Below are 25355 nucleotides of genomic sequence, written 5' to 3'. Positions count from 1 at the left end.
GTTGCTCAGATTTTGCATGTGTAAGAAGCTTTGCTAATCTGTTACAATTTGATTATTGAATTTATGTCTTTGATGGTGAGTATGACTCAATAAAAGAAAAATTAGTAAAATCCATTTTCTCTTTCAATGCCATTAAAATATGGTAAGATGCTTAATTCGATTGTCTACGAAATAGGACCACTAATTCGCTGAGATATACAAATCTCGCTAATGAATGGCGTTCAGGCGATTTTGAATCCATTATGACAAAGTTTCCAACAAAAGTGACTGATTCACATCTCAGCATGATGCAGTGATAGGCTAAAATTTTTTTATCAGTCATAAAGCTCTGGCTGGCCGAGAAAAACATCCGGGACCCATAAGGCGAAGAGCTTCGTCATGTCTTCCGCTTTTCTTTCCTCCCCGGTGATTGACGACCGCTCTTGGAGGCTGAAGAAAGAAATTCAGTAGATTAAAGGATATTTAGTCATCTTCGGGGAAAATTTTCTAATTTCATGTCAGACAGTTTCATTCATTATTATAACGTCTACTTGACGTTTGGTGGCTTGACGTTAACGTCGAAAGAAAATCTTGTTAAATAAGAAAACAAAGGTTTGAACAGTATGGAAACTGGCATTCATAATACTTTTTTAAGTCAAGTGCTTTGAACTGCTAATTTGTGTTACACCAGCTACGAATCACACTGATGACAACGTGTGAATAAGAATTCTAAAGTAAAACAATTTTAAATTTTTCTATTTTGCAGTATTCTAACCGAAATCTATTTACCAAAACTTCAAAAGATACAGAAAAAACTTTAGATCAATATAAAGTCAAACGTTTTTGTTAAATGTTCACATTTTGTCGTCCATAATATCATAATAATTTAATTTAATTGGGCAACATATGCCTTCCTGTATCAACAATGATTGTTGTAAAATTCATTTTACACTAACCACAAAATAGTATTTCCAGTTTATGGCGGTATTAATGCGCTGCTTTTTCAAGACGTTACATGCACAAACTTTCCTAAAAGCTTCACACGACAAAATAACCGCAATACAGTGCTTAGGAACGCTTAAAGAAATTAAAGACAACATTTAGTTATGTGTAAGCAAAATTTTGTAAAATAAACTTTTAACTATCTTCGGCTCTATTTTAGATTTCAACTTGGGTTTCACCAGCAAAGCTTGTTCAAAAAAACCAAAAATAATGTTAATATACGTTTCATGATGCAGTCGCTCTGAAAGCTCTTGTCTGTAATGACGTTGATGAGATCTAGAAATGAAGGACCTTTCAAAAGTGCAATAAATGATTAGGTTTGAGATTAAAAAAGTATTTTCAGCACAAAATTCGTTGTAGGCCTACTGCTGCATGAAGAGTGTTCTCTAGTGGCTTCCATAAAATGCAGATCAAGATGATGTGTACAACAACTCTCAGAAGGTAAAGGGTAGAATCTTTCCTCCTCCTAATGCTCTAATAGTTTAAAAGGGAAAAGGGAATTTCTAAACTGTCTATTTTAATGAAGAAGATGCAAGAAAAAGCTACTAGTGTTAATGCACTGCGGTCTGGGTTTTGACTCATACTATTGTTTTGTTTTTTGTTATTTAAATCTTTCATGTTCACTAATGAAGATTTACAATATATAGTTGGTTTATTTTTTGTAATATACCTCTGCTGTAACATCAGATAAATCACTGTGAGTAAAATAATTAAACATTACTGAAATTCTAAAAATACGCATAAAATATCACGTCATATATCTGACGTCTGTGATGTCATTTAACTGTGACATCAACTCCATGGTATTCTTGCTTTGATGTAAACCAGGACAATTTGGAAAGGACGTTTAACCAGAGATGGTTTAACTATATAATTTGGTAACAATGGCTTAAACTAAAAGCGTGGCAATTTTCAGATAGCAATGAAAACTATCTCTTTTTGGTTGGTTCAGTCACCATTCTCAGCTATGCTAGCTTGACAAAATCATTAGAAAAATTAAGGAATTGTTTAAATTTTTAACAACTATAACATTTCATTTTGCTCAGGATTGGTTGCAAGTAGAATATGTTTATGAAAAACAAAATTTAAGTTGACAAACTTAAACAGAATTTGTAATTTTGATTTAGACTGCATGAAACTGTTCGCAACATCACAACCCTACCTTGAGCTTCACAATTTAAACTTTTGATAAAAATCTCTATCGTGATACAAAAGCCAACTCGGAATTACGAAACATTTTGCATATAAATAAATTTCTCTCCATGAAAACACATCTTGCGCAACATTTCAAAATACATTACATGATTCTTAAAAAAATGTGCGTCGTTGTTTACAACAAAGTATGACACATGGTTATTCAAAGCGCCAAAAGCGGTGGTTAGCAGAGCAAGGAGAACAGAAATTCTCACAACCTAAATTTGATTATTATCCGTCATCTTACGTAAGTGCGTGGCTATCTAAATTGCATGCATTAGTTTTTCATGATTGCGCTAGACAAAAGTGGGACAGGTTTGTTTTGTTTATAGAAAAATTCAAACAAATACCCATGAAAACATAAACATATGTAGCAGCTTGGCGAAACCTATAACCTACTGTAACTTATATCGCAGAAACCAATGACATAATAGCTTCTCAAGCTACAGTAAAAGTCATGCATGGCTTTTTACAAAACCTTGCTGTCAATGGATACATAACATGGCTTGAGTCATCCGACATGTGATAATGCAAGCTTTTTGTAAGAAAATCTTGAACGTAAACAAATGCTTACAACTTAAATTTTATTGACAAAATCCTACTTCGCACTGCATATGGTTCCGTCAGCTGTTTTCTTTTAATGGAAGCCCGTTTTGTTTATGGTTCTCGCCTTCTGCAAGTCAGCAGATACTCAACAAACATGAATACAATTCTACATTCTAAAAAAAACATTTGCTTTGTTGATTTACAGAAAAATTTTAACAAGTGGCAACTTCTTGGCGTCAGTCTCGGTCACAGAACTTGTAGCATTGGCTCAAGTCTTCATAAGTGTGCGAAAACGCCAGTCAAATCACTGAAGAGACTTTCTGAGACCAAGGATACAAACTTTCATAAAACTTATCTATTTACCTCTTTAGAGTCCACTGTTGTACCACTCTCCATCCATAAAACACAGCAGGATATAGAAGGATCTTCGTGTCTTGGACAAAGATGCCAAAAAGACCGGGTGCTCTCTGGCAGCCTCTTTGTGTAGTTCGGGAAATCTTCGTAAGTGGTGAAAATTTTTATCTTTGACACCATAGGTTTAAATGAAAGCAAAAGCGATGTCTTGTAATTTGCATTCTTCTTTGTTCCACGTAAAGCGGTATTTTCATGCTTTGATTTTTTCTTGCAGGAGAGTTCTTGCCGAATTCTTCAAGGCTTCCCATTACTAAGTGAGTAACTTATAAAAAATTACAAAGATCCAATAGTTACTGATAGATTGCTCGTCAGTGATAGTTAACATTTCTAACATTGCTGTTTGTTTGATATGAAAAGCATCAAGCAAAGTAAAAAATATAGTAATGTTCAAATAAACATCAAACTGAGAACAAGGCTATTTTGTTCTATGGCGTATTTGGTGACTTACTAGCGAGTTTAAATCTGTAATTATTATAAAATTTGAATAACTATGTTTTTAATTGTGTTCGGTACTTGGTAACGAAAAATCACAAACGGTTTATTAAAATAATTTCAGACAATAAAACGCAATAACACGTAATATCTTATTCTGTTAATTTGTGTGATTTAAAAATTTTAGTAATTACATTTCGTCAAAGCCACAGTAGAGCGACAGTGATTACAGTAATTATGGTATAAAAACATTCGTATTTTTGTTTACAAATAATAATATGCCTACTCAATCGCTTTTATTAATATTGCTGCACCTAATCACATGTGTCAGTGGCATCATGTTTTTAATTCAACTTTTTGTTCATTTTGTCGCAATGAACTTCTTCCTGTTTGAGATTGTGATCAGAAACGGCCATTTGTGCTTCAGGTTTCTTAGGTTTTTTTAAATTATTTTGCGATTTTCAATTTTATTTAAATGATGCAATAAGATCAATTTTCGAACAGAACTTTTTTGAGATTTTATTTCGTTTTCCTCACACCGCATTTGCTCTGACGTTGTTTGAGTTGGCCAAAGGCGTTGAGTAGATGTAATTATTTCTTTTTCAGTTCTACTTCAACGATCAGGTCCTTTCTTCCGCATTCGGATCGTGAGTTGATGACGTCATTCGAATTTGGTTGTATCTGTCTGTGCGGCACACAGCAGAGATGCAGTCATTAACGAGTAATTATTTCCATTAACCAGTTATTAACCCATTGTCGTCATGCATCATTATATTGTGACGCGACAATAGCAACCGTTTCGATTCACACATGTGGAAAATATCAAGGGTCAATCAGACAATATTGAAGCGGACAATTTGAGATAAAAAACGATCGGCAATTTGGCTGTAATTCGATTCCGAAAATATCTATGGAGGCGATTTGAGAGTTTAAACAGACTCGCATCATTTTTCTTTCATTTATCATATGCAGACCGATCAGAAGGATATCGTGTGCATTGCTGCCAATTTCATCGCAGACACAAGTCATAGTAAAGTTTTTTATTTGAAACTTTGTTTTGATTTTACTTTAAAAATGCCAAATGAGTTTGATGGCAACTTTGTGCCGAAAAGTGTTTTTTTTTTAAATCAGTGAAGCGCTTTCTATAGTTATCTTAGCGAAGAAGTAGGCTAGCTGCAAAGTCTCGTAGACTCTTTGTCAAACAAGGCAAAGCGTTAATCCAGAATCGATCATTGACTGTTCCGTGGCTAATTGGCCGGAAACTTTTTGTTGCGTTACAATTTCAGACTTTGTCGAGACGAGAGCGAAAGCGAAGTTTTAAAGGTACTAATCGATAAAAGGCTTTTGATTAAGGCTGAGTCAAAAATTTTTGATTCATAAACTGCGAGGCGAAGCGAATAAATAACGATCGTGGAGAAAAACTATTATTCATACGATGCCAGCAAGGAGCGAATGCTCAGAGTTACTGCAAAAAGTCGTAACAAATGAAAACATTTTGATCTAAATTGCAAAATTTCAAAAGTAAGGATAAATCTATTTTGTGAAAGTTTGGCAGTGATAATGGCATTGTCTCTGGTACAATTATTGCTTTGGTAGTTTTGATGAATTATTATTTCATTAAAAAACAAGGGGATATTTAAACATTTTTTCATTTCATAAACTTTCTATTCTGTAAACTAAAAATCAGTTGTTGTGTTTTCCAATTCTTCACTTAGTTCAAATTTGTGGTTTGTTTACATCAGAGAATTGAAGTTTAGTTGCCGAGAAAACATACTTTTTATGGAAATATAATGCGTACGGTGAACTGAAATAAACAATACATAATTTTTTATTGGAAAAGTATGTTAAACGAATAAGCAAAATTTGACGAGAATTTTAAGTGAACTAACCATCATACTTTCACGGAAAGACAAACTAAGTTGTATACTATAGGTCATGGAGTAAGCTACTGTAAAGAGTTACACTTAGAACAGATCTTTATGTTGCGTTTATAGTTTTCATGCCAAACATGTGAGAGAGGCTATTTGAAACAAAGAAAGTATTTATGGGAATGAAGATGTAAAAAATTCTCATTAGCGAATTCAGATATCACACTCTCTAATGCCAACTGTGCTTTTGTATTCCATAACAGCTGAATAAGTGTACCTCGTTGTAAATTAATCAAGTGCTGACTTTTACGCCTAACAAATCAACTAACAAAAACAGAAAAATCTTTCTCACCAGAGACTGCAGAATCATTTGCAGACTAACGTCCCAGCATACAGACCACAAGAGAAGTTTTGTCTCAGCATTAAAGGAAATAAGAAACTTTAAACGTTTCTGATCCGATTGAGGTGGCTCAGCAAGGGAACTTTGACCCATGACCTTCATGTTCAAGGTCACGTCTTTAATTCGTTCATTGTTTTGTATTTGGATTGTGCTCAGCGTGTCGTCATACTGCCAAGCCCGCTCAGGTGCTCCTCGCTGGTGGTAAGTTTCACAAACAATTTTGAATTTTTGTAGACTTTGTTTGCTTTGTCAAACTAAAGTAAAAGCTACCTTTGTTTTTATTTTTATGTCGATGTAAACAGAGCCTAGCGATTGTTAAATGCATTCCATCAAAGAAACTTGATCTTTTGCTTAAAAGAAGGCAGTTTGAGTAATAATCCAAGTTCAACTTACATTACCGGGTCAAACTTAAAACCAGGCCTGACTAGAGGTCACCACGAGCTGACACCTAACTTGTCCAAAAAAGGAGACTGAAACCCTCTTTTATTCTGCCTTGGTAACTGAATTTAAACTCAGACTTAACTGCTTTAAAATTTCTTGCATTAAACCCACAAAAGCCTGCCATCCAAACCTGGGGAGAACAACTTTTTAGATGAAAGGCTACTCACAATCTCCAACGGTTCGCGCTTCTGGTGGGTCTCAAAATCTTGGCGCACCGCAATTGACCTGTGGTCAGCAGAATTCTCTTGATGACTAAGCATTTTACTCTGTATTCAGGAAAAAAAAACAAAAAAAAAAACAATGCAAAAACGTATCAATAAATTTCACAATAGCTTCGTTGGTCACTGGTCAGTTTCCGAAAATGCGGTAGTTTACAAAAGTGGAAATATAAAACTACAAGCGAAAAATATGAAAATATGAACATCTCAATAAAAGTTTAGTTATCAAATATCATAAAAGCTTTCGAATTCCCAAATAATAATGATGATAACTTTTGTTTATTTTGTCAACCTGTTGTTGGCTTGCAGCCGCCAAACAAACACAATTGAGAGTGACAGAAGTATAAAAACATTGCGCGTTTTATACCTTTGTCAATTTTAAAAGTAAGTAGTGTTTTTGTGAAAGCTGCTTCATGATTTTTCGAACAAGGAACCCAGAAAATTCCGTACATTAGAATAACAGTAGCCTACCGACATTTCTTAAGTAAAAATAAAACTATACGTTTTTGAGAAATTAAAAAATTAATTCCAAAAAAATGTCATCACTTGAAACCAATTTTTTCATTATTCTGTCTTGTGTCATGACTTTTCTTATTCGCCTACTCACCAATTGTTTGAAGATAAGAAAATTAACGCAATAACTTAATTGTTTATTCATTGAAAGTGTGCGCTTAGTTTGTTTTTATGGTGAAGCACTTATGTAAATTTCCTTAATTTTTTGCCACAAAGATGTCTTGCTGTTAGGTGGTTATGGCATGGATCACGAAGCAACATTAAAACAACGTTCTCTATCATCAAACTGATGTATAACGATCACTTCAATACATTTTTCAATGGTCTTGTAGAGATTGTTTTAAAACCACCCTTTACTAAATTATTATCATTAGTCGCACGACGTACTACAATTATAGCTAATGGGGTCAAGGTTGTGATTTATGAAGATTTACAATCAATCTGTTCACAGTCGAATAAGCGGTGTCTCATACCCAGTTCTTACTTAATCAGGATTGTGTATCTTTATAGATATAACTTGATGTAAAATAGTTAGCAATGTCTTGTTGCATTTCGATTTCAGAAGTAGGAGTAGCTAAACTTTATTTGCTTGTGAGGCACTAATTTTTTGCCGTGATTTCAAACATGAAGTGGTTTCTTTCAAGCAACTTCATTTTTAAGATTATTATACAACACTGATTTAAACAAAGCGAAATATGGAGATATTTGCTAACTGCCATACCCTAAACTACGAAAGTGCTACTTTTTCGGCAAAGACATTTGATTGGAGCCTTGTATACTGAATTAGACCCGTCTGCACAGTTGGCTTTGACCAACGTGCAAAGTATATAATCTTGACAAATGTTATATTTTGTTTTGGAAACAAAATAACGCTTGATAATTCCTTTTAGCAGTTTTTCTTGACAAATGCGTATTTTTTTTACGCTATTTCAATGTTATTACATGTAGAAATCACAAGCCTTGTTATCCAAAAAAATTTAAATTTATGTTACCGATCTCCTGATTGGATAAGCTAATGAAGTGAGACCAAATGACAACGGTTCGTCACTTTTAGCTCGAGATAAAACTAGGACACACGCGTCGGCGTGAAGATACTGAGAAGCTTTTTTTCATTTTCAATTTATCTCATTTTCACAGAAGTGGATTTTTATTGAAGCAACTTTGAAAATTGCCAGATAAGATCTCAATTTGACTGGTGTGCCGTGAGAAATTTGAGAGAAAGTTTCTGACTTGATACATTTATTCCATTCCAGATACCTTTGCTAACAATAAAGCAATTGTCTGTATGATTTCGTCATAATTGTGCGTATTCGATTTCTCATTCACAAATAATGCAATGGTGATGTCATTGTTTAGAGTGAGTCACCTTGTAACACAGATTTCACCATTTTGCTTCAACGAAGAAATGTTTCCTTGTAGATTGACGCTTTTTATCTGTCAGTTTCAATAAAACTAAATCAAACCAGTGATCCGCTCATTAAAGTGCCTGTCCTATTCTGTTCGAAATATTTTGCTCAATTTGAAGCCAATTACCAGCTTATGGTCACACCCTTGAGAACATGCACACCCTGATTAAAGTAATTTAACAGCAGTTTTTGCTATCCATATTTCAAAATATTTTGTTTTTGTTCATGATTGTAAGATCAAAACATAGTCTGCAATGCAATTTTAATAAATAGCAAAGTTATAAAAGTTGTCCCTTGAACTGAAGCTGTAGCAAGTTATAAGAAGATAAAGTTGCTGCGAGAAAATACAATGCAATGTCTTTTCATTCAGCTTCTTCTATGGAATTATTGGGCAAAATAAACTTGTTGATGCTAATGCTTGAACGAGCACTCGTCTAACATACCAGTCTTAGCAGTCTACCTTTGGCCAACCATGTAAGACTGAACGGATTATTCTGTTACAGGAATATCATCAAATTTCTACAGGTCCCGTCAACAAATCAGTAAGTTCCTTGTCGGTGGCAACCATTTGGTTCGTTTGATGTCTCCGCTGGTTTGGTTGCTGCAAGCAACACATCTTTGGGGCTGTCTTATTTCTTGTAATGCTTCAAGCTTTGAAATCATCTTTCTGAAACAAAATAAAGCTCATGCATTGGTGCAGGCTAAACTAACACTTTTTGTACCATACTTTTACTTGACTTAACATACTTTAATCCACGTTTTGGATGTGTTTATGTCGTTTCATGTTGAACCAACATGAAGAAGTGTGTTAGTTGTTGAGTTGTTCTTTTTGATTACCATATTAACACTCTTCCTTTCTGCTTTTTCTGTTGCTTTGATTTTTCCAAGTTCATGTTTGACTTTTACACAAATCCATATTGTCATCAACGTATCGAGAAATCCTTGTTAATTGCTTGGTGTGCTTGTGGTTCCAAAGCTTTGTTTAACATCTTGTGCTTTATGCTGTCATTCTAACAACTTTTATTTCTTTTTGGCATTGCTTTCCTATGCTTGATATGTAAAGAAGGGTTTTGGAAAATTAGTTCGTCATGAAACTGTGTAGTGAGGAATTACAGCTGCTTCAATGTATGCTACCAGGCAAAAACTGGAAAAGAAACACACATGTTGTCAGTTAATTATGATTTTAAGCAAACAAAAGTCTAAACCTTATTCATTTTATTAATATCAAGTTTGTAGTGTGTTTGCAAGTTCGAGTTCGTTGATAATGAAGTGAACTTCGTGTTCCGACACTGTGAGAATTTTTGCGGATCTAATCTCCTCGAATTTTATTTTTCAAGTTTGAATTTCCTGCCCCGAATTGTAGACAAACAGCTACATCATAAACAACTTTCTGTTTATTCCAACTTCGCGCAATCAACAACAAAAGGCTGGTTCTACATGATAGTCTTGTCAGATTATAAACACGGCAATTCAGTTATCAGACGGTGATGGCTTTAGCTGATTAACTTCGATCATAAAAGCACGAACAATTGCAAACAAACTGTATAAAGTAAATTCCATTTTTTGTTTAGGTCTTTAGCAATGGCGCCGCGTGATGGCGCTCTCAACACCGGCTCAATCACATGCACAAGGATACCAGGACTGGTTCCCAAGCAACTGCGCTACTGCTCTCGAAGAGTGGAGCTGATGCCAAGTATCGCCACTGGAATAAAGATTGGCATCGATCAGTGCAAATATCAATTTAAAACACGAAGGTAAAAGAGCGATTAGGAAAACAGCACATCAGGAATTTGAATTCATTGGCAATCTAAGGCAGTTCTTTCATAACCGCAATATAAAATCTAATGAGTAACCAAGTTTTTGGCCAATCGGCAGATTTAAGGTTGGATGAATCAATAGTAAATCTTTCAAACAGTCGATTAAGCTAATTGTCTAATCGGTTTGCATAAAGTTCATCGGTGGATCAGTAGTCGGTTACTATAATCATGGTTGAGGGGTAAGACGAAAAATCAGTCCGTAAATTAAAATTCTTTATTGACCGGTTTGCTTAATTTGTAAATAATCTAATGCTGGTGCAATCATCCTTTACTGCTTACTTTGTTTCATAATTTATACGTCTTCTTCTTTATTTTAAAATTAGAACTATCATTTCTAATACGTGTAAGCTACGAAGCCTTCATAATCACATCCATCAAGAACTTATTCCGTAGTAGAGTTGCAGACAGTAGCGGATTCAAAGAGGCACTTGGTCACATGCTTTCCCAAAATCCCAAAAATGTTATCTTTTCCAATTTTGCAAAACTTTCTTGCTTGCTCAATTCACAGTTCATTAATCTACCCGGTGGCATTGGGCACATGGGCAAAACAAAGTAAAATTTGTCAAAATATTCTGGAGGCAGGCTTCCTCAAATCTCTTAGCAAAGTAATTTCCTTTTCGGACTCCACCTTTCCAGCATCCATTGTCTTTTCTACCGTCCATTGTTTGCTTTGTGAAAACTCTGGTGTCCTAACTTTTTTGTAGATCCTTTACTTGTTTCTATCTAACTTCTCTTTGTGTCCTCAACATCCTTGACATTCCCTCATTTGTGCATCTTCTTCCATTAATTTTTCTTTTAGCTATTCCAATGTTCATTCTTTTAACCTCTTCTTAAAACTTGTGCTGTTCGAACAACAACTCAACAACTAGTCGTAAGTACGTCACATTTAATGTTATATCGACATATGGCCAGATGAGAGGAACGTGTAGGCAAGAGTAAGAAGGTTATGATCTCACACCATAATTGCTGAAAATCGTTTCTATGCTAATATGATTGCAGGATTAGCGTTCGGAGTTGGTGTTTTGCCAAATCTTCAGAGTTTTTGCGGCATGAAAATTTTAATACGGTCTTAAAGTTAAAATTTGTGTACATTTTGCGTATTATTATCGTAAGATTAGTTAAAACGAACAGAAATTGTTGACGCTTTTGCAAAAATCTTTTTTGATGTTCTGATACAAGAAAATGTGTTTAATCCTATGAATGCTTAAAGTTAGGTAAACCAAAAATAACTCTCTAGCCAATTTTATGTTTGATCGGATATTGTTTTTCCTGTTTGTTACCGAGTCACCTGTGTTACCGAGTTGAGCATGAGCGACCAAAACTGCCGCTGAATTGGCTTGCAAAATATTAGTAATATTTGCTTGCTACACATCCGCCTTTGTAAACGAAAAACACTGGCACTTTTTGTGGCAACCTCGATCACTGGGAGTGTATCGGTGACTTCAAAACTCAGTAAAGCAAAATCTTACAGCTTAATTTTATAAAGCCTCGGTTTAAAATTCTTTCAGGTGACAGCAGTAGCGTATTTTTTATGAATAAAAATTTTCTTAATTTGGACAACAGTAATTTTCTTATGTGTCTTGGTAAGCCACATAGTAGGCTACAGTAGCGACAAAAACAAGTAGTTTTCAGTTGTATTTGCGCCTACCATTTTTATCAAAGTGCCAACTTGTACATGCAGTACTTTTTTGTTTGTCGTATCCAAGCTCGCACCAGTTGATGAAGATTTAGATTAAGTGGACAGGAAGGCAAGGAAGCTTATCTTCGTGTCCACCATCAGGCACGTCTATAAGTGCCTTGCCCAAGACACAGCCGCATGCTCTTGAGCGGTGTCGAACCAGTGCAAGGGCTCACACCATTCGGCACTGCAGCCGAATCGGTTACTGACGAAATGCTTCACAGTTATTGTTATTACATCACGCAAACAGCAAACATTTTCACACCATCTATGCGAAAAAACAGATTGCCCGGGTGGCCTGATTTATCTACCAATCATCACTTGTTGTTAGATACACACCAGCAATGATTAATAAATTAGGTATAACTAGCTGGCCATTGTGCAGCATGTGCTTGGTCAGCCGGTTCTCGAGCAATAACAAATAAGTGTCTCATCCTTTGGTTTCGCTTGATTGATAGTCAATGTTGATTTTCTTTATTCTTTACAAACTACAGATGATCTGTATTTACTTTGTATCATAGACATTTTCATTTCGTTTTTGTTTTTCAAAAAAGATTTTTCAGGAGCTTGAGATTCAGTTTATTTTTGATTGTCGGAATGCATATAGAAACAAACGATTGAATAACAATATGTAAAAACAAAACCAACCAAATAAAAATCTGGCAAACGCACAATGACTTAAAATGTAGGCTACATCCAACATACAGTAGGTTGTAGGTTAAAATCTGTAAAACAAAACAGATTTAGCACGGTCATTAAACCTTACAACTACAAAAGAAAGACTAAAAAGTTTTGTTGTTTCTTTGATCGGTTGTTGTATACAATCCAATAGCCGAGTCGTGAGAGCCCCGGTACGTTACTCGAAAGGGCGCTGGTTCGACACCGCTCAAGAGTATTGGGCTGTGTCTTTAGCAAGACACTTAAAGGCATGCCTGAAGGTTGACACGGAGATTGGCTTTTTTGCCTTCCCGTCCACTTGATCCAAATCTTCAACCACCGGACGTAAGACCGGTACGAAATAATAATGAATCCAATCTTTTGCCAACTCAGTTGGTTTAAGAAAACGCAACTTTGAAAACAATGTTTCCAATGCGCATGAATTTCATTGTCTAACTGAACTTCTTTGTGAACGCAGATGGAACTGCAGCACCTTACCGCTTCGACGTACCAAGCCCAACAGAAGAAGGAGCGTATTCGGACCTGTACTTGAAACTGGTGAGAGCTAACAAACATGTGACTTAAATGTCTTTTTTTAAACTGATTATGTTCAGAAGATGACTGCTAGCCCACACTTTTGATACCACTTTGGCTTGATCTGAATTTGACGGCTCATTCTAAGTACAAATAACTTATTAGTAATTATAATAATGTTATTGGTTTTATTTATCGTCGTTTTACAACAGCTTAAGGTATTTTAACGACAAGGCGCATTTTAAATTTTCATCAGGTTTACGATGTCATCACATTATTACCAGATTTATTCTCACTGCATTATGCAAGAAATAACACAACCGGTGCCGTTTATAAAGCCTTCGGCGAGATCCGACCTGGAATCGACCTCACATCTACCAGCACCAGAGTCGAAGGCAAAACCACTTGGCTACTAAGCTTTTTTAAGAACAATAGTTGTTTTCTGAGCTAAGGCATAATTAATACTTTTCACTGTTCTAGCTTCAAGAGAAGCCGCATTCGTCCATTCGATTGCCGCTGCAGGGGTCGCTCATGCTGTAACTCGCGCATGCGCAAAGGGCAAGATGCTGTCGTGCGGTTGTGACGTCAGAAGAAGTAGTAAGTCATTTTGAGATCAGTGAATTAAATAAGTGTTGTTCAACTGGATTCAAAGAACCTACTACGGTACTACAGTATCATAGCCGATGCGGCCTTTGGTGAACTAGATGCTCAGTTTGTAAATTCTTCCAATGTTCCCTTTGTCGTGCAGTGTCCCAAAGTGTTCTTGGTTGGCTGATTCATGCATTTCGTTGAAAATTAGATATAAATGTTGTTCGTTGCCTGCCACGAGCACGTCTTCCGAGAAGGCGACCGCTTAGACAAAGATTTTCGAAATCTTCTTTTCTGATGATATGACCGAGAAACTTGAGTTGCCTTGGAGTTATGTTGTTCAATAGTTCCTTATTTGGATGTACCTGGTTTAAAACTTCTGCATTTGTGATGTGATCAGTATATGAAATCCTGAGCTTCCTTCCTGAGCTTCCTGAGATCCTTCAAAGAACCAGTTTCATCTTAAGCTAGATCATCGTATGTATCATAAAATAGAAGATGAACGACCTTTGACGAAACAGATGCTGAGTTCGTAAACAGCCCTTGGTCATTGTTAGACTGTGTCCCATAGTACTGCTGGCTGTCTAATTGTTTTAGAGTTCAAAAAACGTTTTGCTTTCTTTCTTCTATGATCAATCTTCCCTAGGAAGTCAGTCATTTATTTTTGTTTGGATACAAAACAAATCGTACATAAAGAAAACGAATACATGCAGTGTGCATGCAATGAGAAAGTGCGGAAGACCTCAGACCTGGATAGGCGTGAGAGGTTGTCAATTTCGTACTCTCTCAACGGGCATGATCAAGCTACCCAAGCACAGATACATACTTTTCTTTTCTGATAATGTGCCCTAAAAATTGAAATAGTTTTTGAGTCATGCTCTTTCCAAGTTCTATTTGTTGTTGCATGAGATTTAGAACTTGTTTATAACATGGCAGTATAACAAACCAAGTCATTAGATATATTTGTATGGTAAAGTAGTATGGTAGGATACATCACATATACACAAATTATTACACATGTTACGCTAAATGTAGTTTCTTTTTTTTTGCTTTGACGTTGGTCAGCATAGAAAGTTTTTGGTCAGCAAGTCACGCAATTTTGAATCACTTAGAAAAAAAAAAGATATTTTAAAACTTACGAATATTCTTCAAACTCTTGCTAAAAAGTGATGTGTAAATGTTGTTTTGTTTTATAATCCAACAACACATGGAAAAACGTTTAATTTTCTATTTTGTTGTATTTGAACCAACATCATTTTTCCTGATAATATCCAAGCTATTTTAACATATTCTGAAGAACATGAAACACACAGGCAGTTTGTAATTGACACAATCTTTAATTTTCTTATTAGCTTTAACTTTAAAGTGTCATTTCCCACGGTAGCTTCCTTTGAACTAGATTGGCCCTACCTTGCCGCTCTAACGTCATCTTCGGCTGAGTCGACGGTAAAAGAACGAATTTTGTTTAATTGACTGCCTGCTTTGAAGATCTTCAAACAGACAGTATCTGGATTTACCTAAATTAAAATGGATTAAAAAACAAAACAGCTCATGACATCAACAGATGCAGTTCGTAAAGTTTATTTCCTACATGAGCTGACCACTGTTTTATTCTCTGTGTTGTCAGAACGAGCGTTTGTTCTTTTTCTTTTCACTGTTCAAAAGTTGCTGCTGTAGGGCGTAGGCTTGTTACTATTCTCCTTGTCGAAAAGCAATTACGGCAAGTAATGCAAAATAAAAGTTTGTCTGATTATGCAGACTTTAGAATGTAGTTTTGTGACAGGAAAGTAAACATTCATTTTCGCAATTTGAAGTGGATTGTTACACTCCTCGGTAGTGCTTTTGCAATTTGAAAAGTGGTGTTGCGGAGAGCTGATAACTAAAATGGCTTCCTCATACATTTGACTTGTTAGCATAGATTTTTTAATCGATTTTATTGCGCGTGCGTTATCATATTTAGACATAGGGAATACTGTTTTTTTTTTTTTCAAACCTACACACTCTACAACTATAAATATCTACACACATTTAAATCTGCAACTTTCTTTTATTCATTTGCAGTGCGAGATAATTCAGTCGTAGAAGAGAGGGGCTGGAGATGGGGAGGGTGCAACCATGATGTTGAATTTGGCATCGGGGTCTCAAGAGAGTTCGCGGACGCGCGGGATCAAGGGTTGCACGCGCGAGCCATCATGAATCGTCATAACAATGAAGCTGGACGATTGGTAAGCTTTGCTATAGTTGTAACAAAAAACGTAAACCTCAAGCGTAATGTCACGTTGTCATGTTGTGCAAGCAATGCTATGTTTGAAGCATCACACTCGTATGATCTTTAAATGAGGTTTGGATCTCTGAAGTGCCGTATTCAACCCTTCCCTCTCACATAACTCTATTGCTCAAAATGCCACTTCTAGTGTCTGGCTATTTGATGTGATGAGCATTCCTTCATTGTTTGACGTTTGACTTCATTGCATGAGCATTCCTTCATTGTTTGACGACGTTGTGGTAACGTCAAGCTTGTTTCAATAGGGCTAACAAACCTGACAAGGGCCATACTTTTGATGCATATACTTTTTTCAAGCAAAATAAAATTGAAAGGGGTGTAGTTTTTCGATTTTGCCTTCCACTGTTGGCTTTGATTGGTTCAACACCTTTTCCTTCATCAACTACTCCTCTGTTACTAGTTTGCTGTGTTTGCTTTGTGAAACTGCTTGCAAAATTTATCTCTTTGTGCAATTGTAGGAGCAGGTTGCATTGTTTAAACAAACTGTACGTTACATGGTTCTTTGGCAGTGAGATCTGTCTGAAATCTGAGTTTTGCCTTGGCAGACGGTTGTAGTCAGGGCTGGCGCTAGACTTTCACCCTACGCAAGGTTCAGTTTCTGCGCCCCCATTGGCTCGACATTTCACTGTATGAAGTGAACAATCATCATCATCATCATTGTCAGACATTGTTGTTCCACTGCAGGAAGAAGGCCTTCCCCATATCTTTATAATTTGAACAATAACGCGACAATAACAGAAGTGAACAATAACAGTTATGAATTTTTTTCGGTTTCTGCAACTCAAGTTGTTGTTGATTAAGTTACTTTACAGTAGTAAGTAGCAGTTCAAAATTGAATGCTAGTTAAAATTTACGCAATGGTTACCAATTTCGCCATGTTGAGCGCAAGAACATAGCCCGGCTCGATGTATATCGTAGCCACTAGCGTTGAGATATAGAATGAATAGATAGTCCAGTGAGTACTTTTGGACCAGGGCCCGATATCATTTTGGCTACAATCGTTTTGATGAGTTTCAACTTTGACCAGCTTCGCTCTTCGTTATTGCTGTTAGTTCACAGCTCCACTTATTGGCATCAAGGTGCCTGCTTGATTGCACCAACGTATTGCAAAAGTAGAACAAGCTCTTGCGACGACTTTGCAAAATTAATGCAAGTCCGTATTTCCAGAGGAGCTCATCAAACTTGTAGTTTAATGCATTAAAGTTTAGGCCTGCAGTTCGTACGACAATATTTGAAAGAAAAAGACATCTTTATTTAAACAAATTACCAAAGTTAAAAAAGCATAAAAAAGAAATTTCTGCGCCCCCCCCCCCCCCCCCCCCTGAAGGCTGCTCTCTAGGCGACTGCCTAATTCGCCTAATGGAAACGCCGGCTCTGGTTGTAGTAGACTTAGGCAACTACATCTTTTTTTTTTCTAAACCAAAGTTCAACAAAGGTGTTAAAGTTGACGTATCACTTTCAAATTAAAAATTAAAGCTTGAAATTATAAATCACACTTTCGAGATTGGAGTTTCGCGAGTATACAGATATTTTAAATTATCGTCTATATTTGTAGAAACGCCGCTCCCTTTACAGTTATGTTTTACCAGGCGTAAGAAAATGTTCAAATTTTGGCTAGTCATTGACAAAACAAGATTTTGTCAAAGGAGCTTTTACAAATTGATAATTGCTTGTAATGACAAAAAATAGACGATTTTTATCTTGCGTTTCCTATTGCACCTGTGTTGGTTGACAGCCATGGCCAACTCCAAGTTTATAAGCAGATGACTTGTCAAAACGTAGGCACGTTGCGAACATGATTTCACTAGGAACGTAAAATTAATGTAATTTTAAGTAGTATGCAGTCACTTAATTCAATTCTCAGTTGACACCAACACTTTGTTCAGTGACTAAGTGTTTCTAATGTAACATAATGATGATACTGTTTCATGCTTATGACTTCATAAATTTGTTATCATTTAGATTTTCTGCTTTGATTTTCTGACATTCCATGAGTCTGCGTCCGCAATATTAAATGCTAAAAGTTTTTCACATCTTCTAAATACACGAAGATAGTTTTATAAAATGATTTTAAATGATATCAATTTGACATTTTTGTTAGTCTGGTTTTTAATAGTCGTAACTTTTAAAATTTGTGATATTTGCTAAGTTGGGGGATGAATCAAGACGTTTTTCTAATAAATTTGAAATTAGCAAATCAAAAGCCGTTTATAACCTGAGACCGCAACCGCAAACACCACTGAACAAGTTCCAACAAACTAACTTGACCATTTCGAAAAAGCATTAGCTTAACACTTGAAAGCATCGCTGAACTTCTACAGCATCAAGAATTTGATTTCATATTTATAAATTCCAACCACGTTCCAACACAGTGTATATGCATTGTATAAGAACATGTTACTGAAGAATTGTAAACTATTTATGGTGTTTTATGTTGACAAGAAAGGCATTGTGTCTGAAGTGTAAACGCGATCAATTTACACGAGAAAATCAAGGTTCAACCTTATTGTGGGCTAGCATGATAACATGTACGAAGTAAAACGGTGGATAATTGGATTAAAATTACAAAAAAGAAAGGGCCAGTAAAATTGAAGCTTTCCATTTACTGTTGCGAGGATTATGATGATTTTGCCTCACTTTTTGCGTCAGTTAACAGAAAAGCAATGCATCTTTAACACCAACACTTTGAAAATGTGTCTGACTATTTTTTATTGTTTTCGGCGTCAATGACGTTTCGTTCTACTGTAAATATGCAAAGCGACGATTTTGAATTCAGAAAACTGTGAAAAAATAGAATAAAATAAATTGTAGCAATGAAAATAATAACTTCTCAATAGCTTAAATTTTCAAAGAAACATCATTGTTAGTGTATGTTGTATGAACAACAAAATATTGTTAGTCTAAGCCAATTAATTAATTTAGCTAGAATAATAAAGCTTTGGTAGAGAGTTTGCTTTGTTGAACCATAGAGAAATAAAACATAGTAACTTTAGTGGGTTTAAACCCGGTTTAAACCCGGTAACTTTAGCGGGTTTAAACCTAGTTTGCGGTCTTGGGTTTAAACCCGCTAAAGGTACTATGTTTTATTTCTCTTAGCTAGAATAATACCATAACAATATTATTTTTTACTATTCAAAAATGTGTTATTTTTTGTATTAAAGTTATGGGCTGCATTGGATTTCAGCTCTTGTGAATGACGTTTGTTTTGTTGTGACGTGGCTTGTAAAAAAAGAGCAAGGCAGGAAATTGTATCAATGCATTTAAAAGTTTGTATTTGATGGGCTGCAATTCAAACTGCCTATACTCTATGAAACGTAATGAATGAAGTAAGTCAAATAATTAATTTAGCTGGAATAATTCTTAGACCGCTCTATTAGACTAAAACAATTAGAGGACCTGCAACTCCTGCTAAACAAGCCTCCACTAAATAACGTATTACGTGGCGTCCTTCTTCGTTCAAACAGGGCTAAATTGTTTATTTTATCTAGCGAAGAAGTTTAAGTAAAGTAGTTGGCCGAGCAATTGATTTCCGATTTAAAGCACAAATCTACTATCATCGTATAAAAATTGAACAAAGGTTACTCAATATTTCGAAGTCGTGAAACAAGAACACATTCATAGACCTACCCCTACTCCATTCACTTGACAAATGCCCACTTTTAAGACCGCTGAGGGAGCTTAGTTTACAGAGTGATCTTTATTTTGCAGGTTTTGAAAGACAAAATGCGACTGAGATGCAAATGTCATGGTTTGTCTGGAAGTTGTGAGTTGAAAACTTGTTGGCGAGCTTTGCCTAACTTTAAAGAAGTTGGCGAAGCGTTAAAGAGACTCTACAATGACGCGTCAGAAATGATTGTAAGGCGCCACCACGAGGCAAGAGGAACTGTCGAAACATTAGAACCAAAGTACGTTTGGATTCTTGAAATTCATTATAATTATGTAGATTGCAAGAAAATACTGTCACTTTTTGTTTGGATCACGGATATACACTAATAAATCAGGGCTACTCAACTGGCGGACATTGGTCCGAATCCGGACCTTCTGGGTGTAGATGGTGGACCTTGAGCTTTTGGAAGAATAACCTCATTGCCACGTTTCAGAGCATCTTTAAACAGATTTATACCGGGAGGAAGCAATTTTTACTGTGATTATCCTAGTTGCTGTGGGGCTTCGACTCTCAGACTCCCCAACACTTTCTCAGAAATCCAATTCGAGTTACATTTTACCTAAAAAAGTGGTTTGGTACAGATAGTTTAACTTTCGTGGTTGCGTGTGAAATAACTTATTTACCGGATCGCTAAAAATATTCAACTTGTCAAACTAGACCTTTGTTAACATTAGTTGAGTACCGGTAACCCTGGTATAAATGCTTAATGGGTATGTAAACATGACGACTAAATAAATGCTTGATAACTAGAAGCTTTTGTATTTTAGGTACCCGTTTTTCGAACCACCAAGGACCAAAGATTTAATGTTTTTTGAAAACTCTCCCAACTTTTGCGACAAAAATAAGAGACTCGGTATAGAAGGCACTCGAGGCAGAGTGTGCAACGCGACTTCGAGTGGCGCAGATGGATGTGATCTTTTATGTTGTGGAAGGGGCTTCAAAACAGTGACTAAAACTCGCATCGAAAGGTGCAAGTGTGTCTTCCATTGGTGTTGCAACGTTACCTGCGAGGAGTGTGAGATTCGCTACAAAGAGCACACCTGCAAGTGACATCACGACTCATGACGTGCTATCTGAAATGTGAAGCTCGACAAGCAAGTGACGTCACGAGGGATGACAGATGACGAAAGAAGAGTTGCTGACAACTTATTCGTGTGCTTTGATTTTAATGCCTTTGCGCTGGCGCTTATTTATATAAATATGAGATTTGGTTTTATGTTCGGATTCATTCTGGTTCTTGGTGTTACAGTACAGAGAGTGGTAAAAATAATCTTCACGGGTTTGTCGGAAGTTTATAAGGTTTGTTTAAAATTAACAAATTGCCAGATACACCGGTCAAATAAATCAGCTTTAGTTATCAGGTTGTTAGTTTATAGGTAAACAATTTTTTCGTTGTCCCATCTACGAGAACGTTTTTCCATGAGTTGTTTCCATACAAGATTTTTGCAGTAGGACGTACTTTCATGTGAATTTTTTCTGAGGTTTTTACAAAATTAATTCAAAGTCGTTGAAGGAATTAGATTGAAGGAATTAAGCCAAAAACGCAGCAATTTTTTTTTGCAGGAAAAGCTTAATTTGAACAACACCAAGACAAAAATATATGAAAAGCAACAAAATTTCACAGTATAGACTATTTGCTTGAAATAACTCTAGTGAAATGGGTGCAAAGTTTGAAGGGTGTTTGTGAATGATTGGAATTTGATTTTATAGATAAACTCCGCATTGCGGATAAGTTGTATATTTCTTTATCAATTAAAACAAGAATTTATTTTGACTCCAAATGATTTTTAAATACGTTAATTAAACTTCAGTGAAATACATGAACAGTACAGTTTAAACATACACACCAAAAATCGTAATCAATTGCATGCACACAAACACGAATATTTTATCAAATCAATGCAATCGCAATAAAAAATTTAGAGGTGCACTGCAACGAAAATACATGGCTTTTGTATTTGTAGATCTTTCTGAAATAAAACGTTTTTTAACAATTTTTTTATTTTTGTGTTACCATTAATTAAAAAACCTAAAAAACCTTTTTTGATTTGTATGATTCTGATTGGTCAAAATTTTTGATGACGTCATTGGCCGGCAATGTCATATCCAAGCTCTACTGTTTTGCGTGCAAGCACAAGAAACAAATCGCGTTGGCTACCGAAACAGCAAACAATTTGTGCTAAGGGAGTTTTTACGCCGTTAAAATGGTGGCTTCTTGTATGGCTCCCGGTTGTAGCCTACTAACCGGGGAATTGTCAAAGAGGTATCCTTTCATCGTTTACCTCTGAATAATGACGACAAGCTGAAGAAATGGATCTCGCCGATGAAACTCAAAGACCCACCTGTAAACAAGCACTGCCGTGTGTGCAGCAATCATTTTCTGGCCAGCGATTACCAACGTGATCTACAGGCAGAGCTACAAGGCACCAAGTCCAGACACCTGCTCATTCCTGAAGCTGTTCCTGTTCCTTCTGTCTTTGATTTTTCAAGATATGTGAAAGCCACTGTCAATGCAGTACCCACAAAACTCGATCGACCTAGGTACGGGTCTGTGAGTGCGATCGGGCGTTTGGATCGAATAGCAAAGAGAGAAAACAACAAGACTTTGAAACAGGTCAGTAGGACGGTAAAACATTGGCAGGGTAGGCAACTCTGAATACATAGGCTACTTTTAGTTGACATAAACCACTTGGTTCAAGCAAATTATTTTCCTGCATTTTCTTCAATGCAAATTTTCCATCCGACTGCTGTCCGAACTGATGTTGTCAGAGCACGAATCAGAATGATGTTCTTCGCTGTCAAGTCGCCGTCTTTTTGGTTCAAAGAAGAAAACCTTGTCTAGTTTCAGACATCTTGTTTGTGCTGATCTTCTATTACTCAATGTACAATGACCTATGCGACGTTTCTAAGGCAAATGCGTGAAGCTATTTTATTGGTTGCCCGCCGATGACGTCAAAAGACACATAGCGCCACCAGGTGGCCGATTTTCATTTGGTTATATCTCCCATACAAAAAGGTATATCAAAAAAATTTTTCTAAAAATATAATACTTAAACACTAAAGAATCACCAAAAAAATTTTAATTTTTCATTTCAGGTCCCCTTTAAATCTACTTTCATTTCAGCCGTGAAGTAAAAAGCTGGTTATCATAGTTACATTTTAACATAGCATCGCAAAAAAAATTTTCTACTTTTCTTCATAAACATTTTTTGCTTAGGTCGCTATTCCCATATGTAGAAATCCACCTTGAATGAAAACGAGCGACGGATAACTAACCTAACACTACGTAGTGGTTGCAACCAGGGCCTCCGAGAGAAGTCAGCACTGGTCGGGAAACAACACGAAAAATGGGCCCCATAATATTTTTTAGTAAATGTTGCCTTGCATGTTCGTGTTAAGCTGAAATTAGCCTACTTTCCTCAGCATAAAAAGAACTTCGTTCAATGTAAAAATCATAATACCACAAAATGCCATTGAGGCTAACTATTTTGTCTAGAAAGCTTTGTAAACAAACAATAGGCTTACAAGTAACGAAAATAGTTCAACCAAGCATTTAATTCAGGAGTGTCCAAACTTTTTCCCACGCGAGCCAGATTTGATAATACGTCTTCGCGGCCAACAGCCACAATAATTTTTCTAAAAACTGCAAGTTGAATTTATATGATTTTTGTGTGTCTGCAGGCCAAAAATAGCACATTGTACAACAACAGGCGCGAGCCATATAAAAACTTCTCGTGGGCCGGAGTTGGCCCGCGGGCCAGACTTTGGACATCCCTGATTTAATTCAATCCTTTCTGGACTTTTTTGCAATGCAAAGTTACGGATCACAGCATCAAATGATAAAATTTTGCGACTTCTGAATTGATGCACAACATGTATAGTTAGGCTTTTCAATCGGTTTTGAGTCATAGGCCTATACTGGAGCGCAAACAATTCTTTACAAATTTCAATAATTGCTAAAACCACGTTGTCAAAACGCAACCGTTGGAGGTAGCTATCGGAACACAAAAAAATCATAACAAAACTATTTGGAAAAACCTTTCGAAAGTTGCAAATCAATGATTCGTTGTGTAGAGATTATGGGGTGGTTCGTTCTGGTTTGGAGCTGAAGTTTGCTGTGTGGCTTTCTGTCAAAAGTACCAACTCATCCAAAATGTCTTGAAAAATGTCATTGTTGTAGCCTACAAATGGTTTAAATTTGTCCCACATGCCGCAACTGCACAACAGACATACGATGAAATTTTCATGGAACTTCAAACTCATGGACGATATGTTTGAGTTTGTTGATACATTCGTCAATTCCAACAACCATCGAATCCTTTGCAATGTACGATAGAATACATTTCCTTCGAATGATTCAGCTAGTTAAGTGGAGTTATAAAAGCGTTCTGTTCTCAAGAAAAGAAAATCATTTTCTTTTAAATTTATAATTGCCAATGCAACTTTAGCTTGCGAGTAGTAGCCTACTCTTCTCAGCTTTCTCTTACTTAGATTACATCTTCCTTAAATTTCATTAACTTAATCAGTGAATCTTGTTTAGGACCGTAATCCACTTAGTGCAAAGCAGTCACAAATTTAAAACTGCTAGTTGTAGGCTACTTTAGCATTGACTCAGCTTCCGATCAAGCTCTTGTTGGTTCCAACTTGATGCATTTAAGAAACGTCTTTAGAGCTTCAATTGCAAAAGGGTAATGTAAAGCATTGGGTTTGACTGCACCACGCCTTGATTGTCCTCTCGAAGTCAATTTTCTTTGCAAGATGATAGGACAGCTTTCTTTAGATTTTTCAGAATTTTTCCTCTGACTGGGCTATAACTTTAAAGATGCCACTAGCTTACAGATAATCAATTACTCCAAAAATGATAAGACATTTGAACAACGCTGTCTGTAGGCAACATTATGAATTCCAACTAGATTTAAGCAACAACATCCATAAACAAAACACTCAAATAAAGAAAAAAATCACTACCTTCCAAAATCACATCAAGAGAAGCATGACCAACAAAAGGCTACTTGACCACACGAAAACAGAAGATCTTTTAACTATGACAAAATTACATCCAATTGCAGCAATAAGTTAATAAAATCAAAAGTTTTAAAACTGTTCAGCCACACTAAAAGATTACAATACGGAAGCAGCAAAGTTTGCACAGAAGGAAAAGTAGAAGGAAAAAGAAAACGTAGCAGACAACCAAAACGATGACAAGACAACATCCAACCATGGACCGAACTCAACTTGGCGACACTGGGCGAGCTGGCTCAAAATCGCCACTCTTGGAAGCAAATAACTTATGTTGATGCGCAATCTGCTGTAGGCGGAGATGATAACTGATGATGATCCATAAACAAAAAATATACAGGATTTAGGCTACTTTCTTTAATCGTGCTTGGACTGATACCTGTAACTTTCCCAGATAACTTATATTGGATACAACATCCTATGCCTGGCCAACGCAGATGTTGAAGTTAAGGTTCAGTTGTCAAGCAAAAATAGTTCCCGCTTAGCCAAAACAGCACCAGTTTTCAAGTTGACACTATCAATACAATCGAAACCGTTCAGTAATACAGAAATCATTTCAGCTTCAGATTTTACGTCTTGAACCTGTTCAACATCGCCCACCTTAACACGAAAATAATTTGTGCGTGATGAGAAGCATCGAGAGTGACATTTACAATGATTGAGAAATACTTGGAACTACGCACTTCATTTAAGAATTT

General features: G+C 36.1%; 1 protein-coding gene across 2 annotated transcripts; it reads left to right on the top strand.

The window, feature by feature from the left end:
* The first annotated feature begins 5904 nt into the window (after nt 1-5904).
* Nucleotides 5905-20816, top strand: LOC145768517 (protein Wnt-3a-like). Of its 2 annotated transcripts, none has more exons than XM_082580025.1 (7): nt 5905-6036; nt 9985-10167; nt 13044-13123; nt 13580-13696; nt 15749-15912; nt 19680-19876; nt 20406-20816. In XM_082580025.1, exons 1-7 carry the CDS (start codon nt 5927-5929, stop codon nt 20686-20688), a joined length of 1134 nt encoding a protein of 377 aa, XP_082436151.1. In that variant the 5' UTR covers nt 5905-5926; the 3' UTR covers nt 20689-20816. The 2 variants fall into 2 exon arrangements, with proteins under 2 accessions (XP_082436151.1, XP_082436152.1); XM_082580026.1 differs by lacking the exon at nt 5905-6036 and adding an exon at nt 8939-8955.
* Nucleotides 20817-25355: the final 4539 nt, after the last annotated feature.

This window comes from Aplidium turbinatum, chromosome 4, assembly GCF_918807975.1.
Source record: "Aplidium turbinatum chromosome 4, kaAplTurb1.1, whole genome shotgun sequence".
NCBI lineage: Eukaryota > Metazoa > Chordata > Ascidiacea > Aplousobranchia > Polyclinidae > Aplidium > Aplidium turbinatum.
The sequence above is the reverse complement of the archived record's forward strand: the minus strand, read 5'-3'. Positions and strand labels throughout refer to the sequence as shown.

Bases quoted from the DNA above. Each gene is read 5' to 3' on its own strand.
- LOC145768517 (XM_082580025.1), top strand. From the start codon at position 5,927: ATGACCTTCATGTTCAAGGTCACGTCTTTAATTCGTTCATTGTTTTGT. The intron at 10,168-13,043 runs GTAAAAGAGCGA...TTGTGAACGCAG, and splicing joins TATCAATTTAAAACACGAAG to ATGGAACTGCAGCACCTTAC. The intron at 13,124-13,579 runs GTGAGAGCTAAC...TCACTGTTCTAG, and splicing joins CGGACCTGTACTTGAAACTG to CTTCAAGAGAAGCCGCATTC.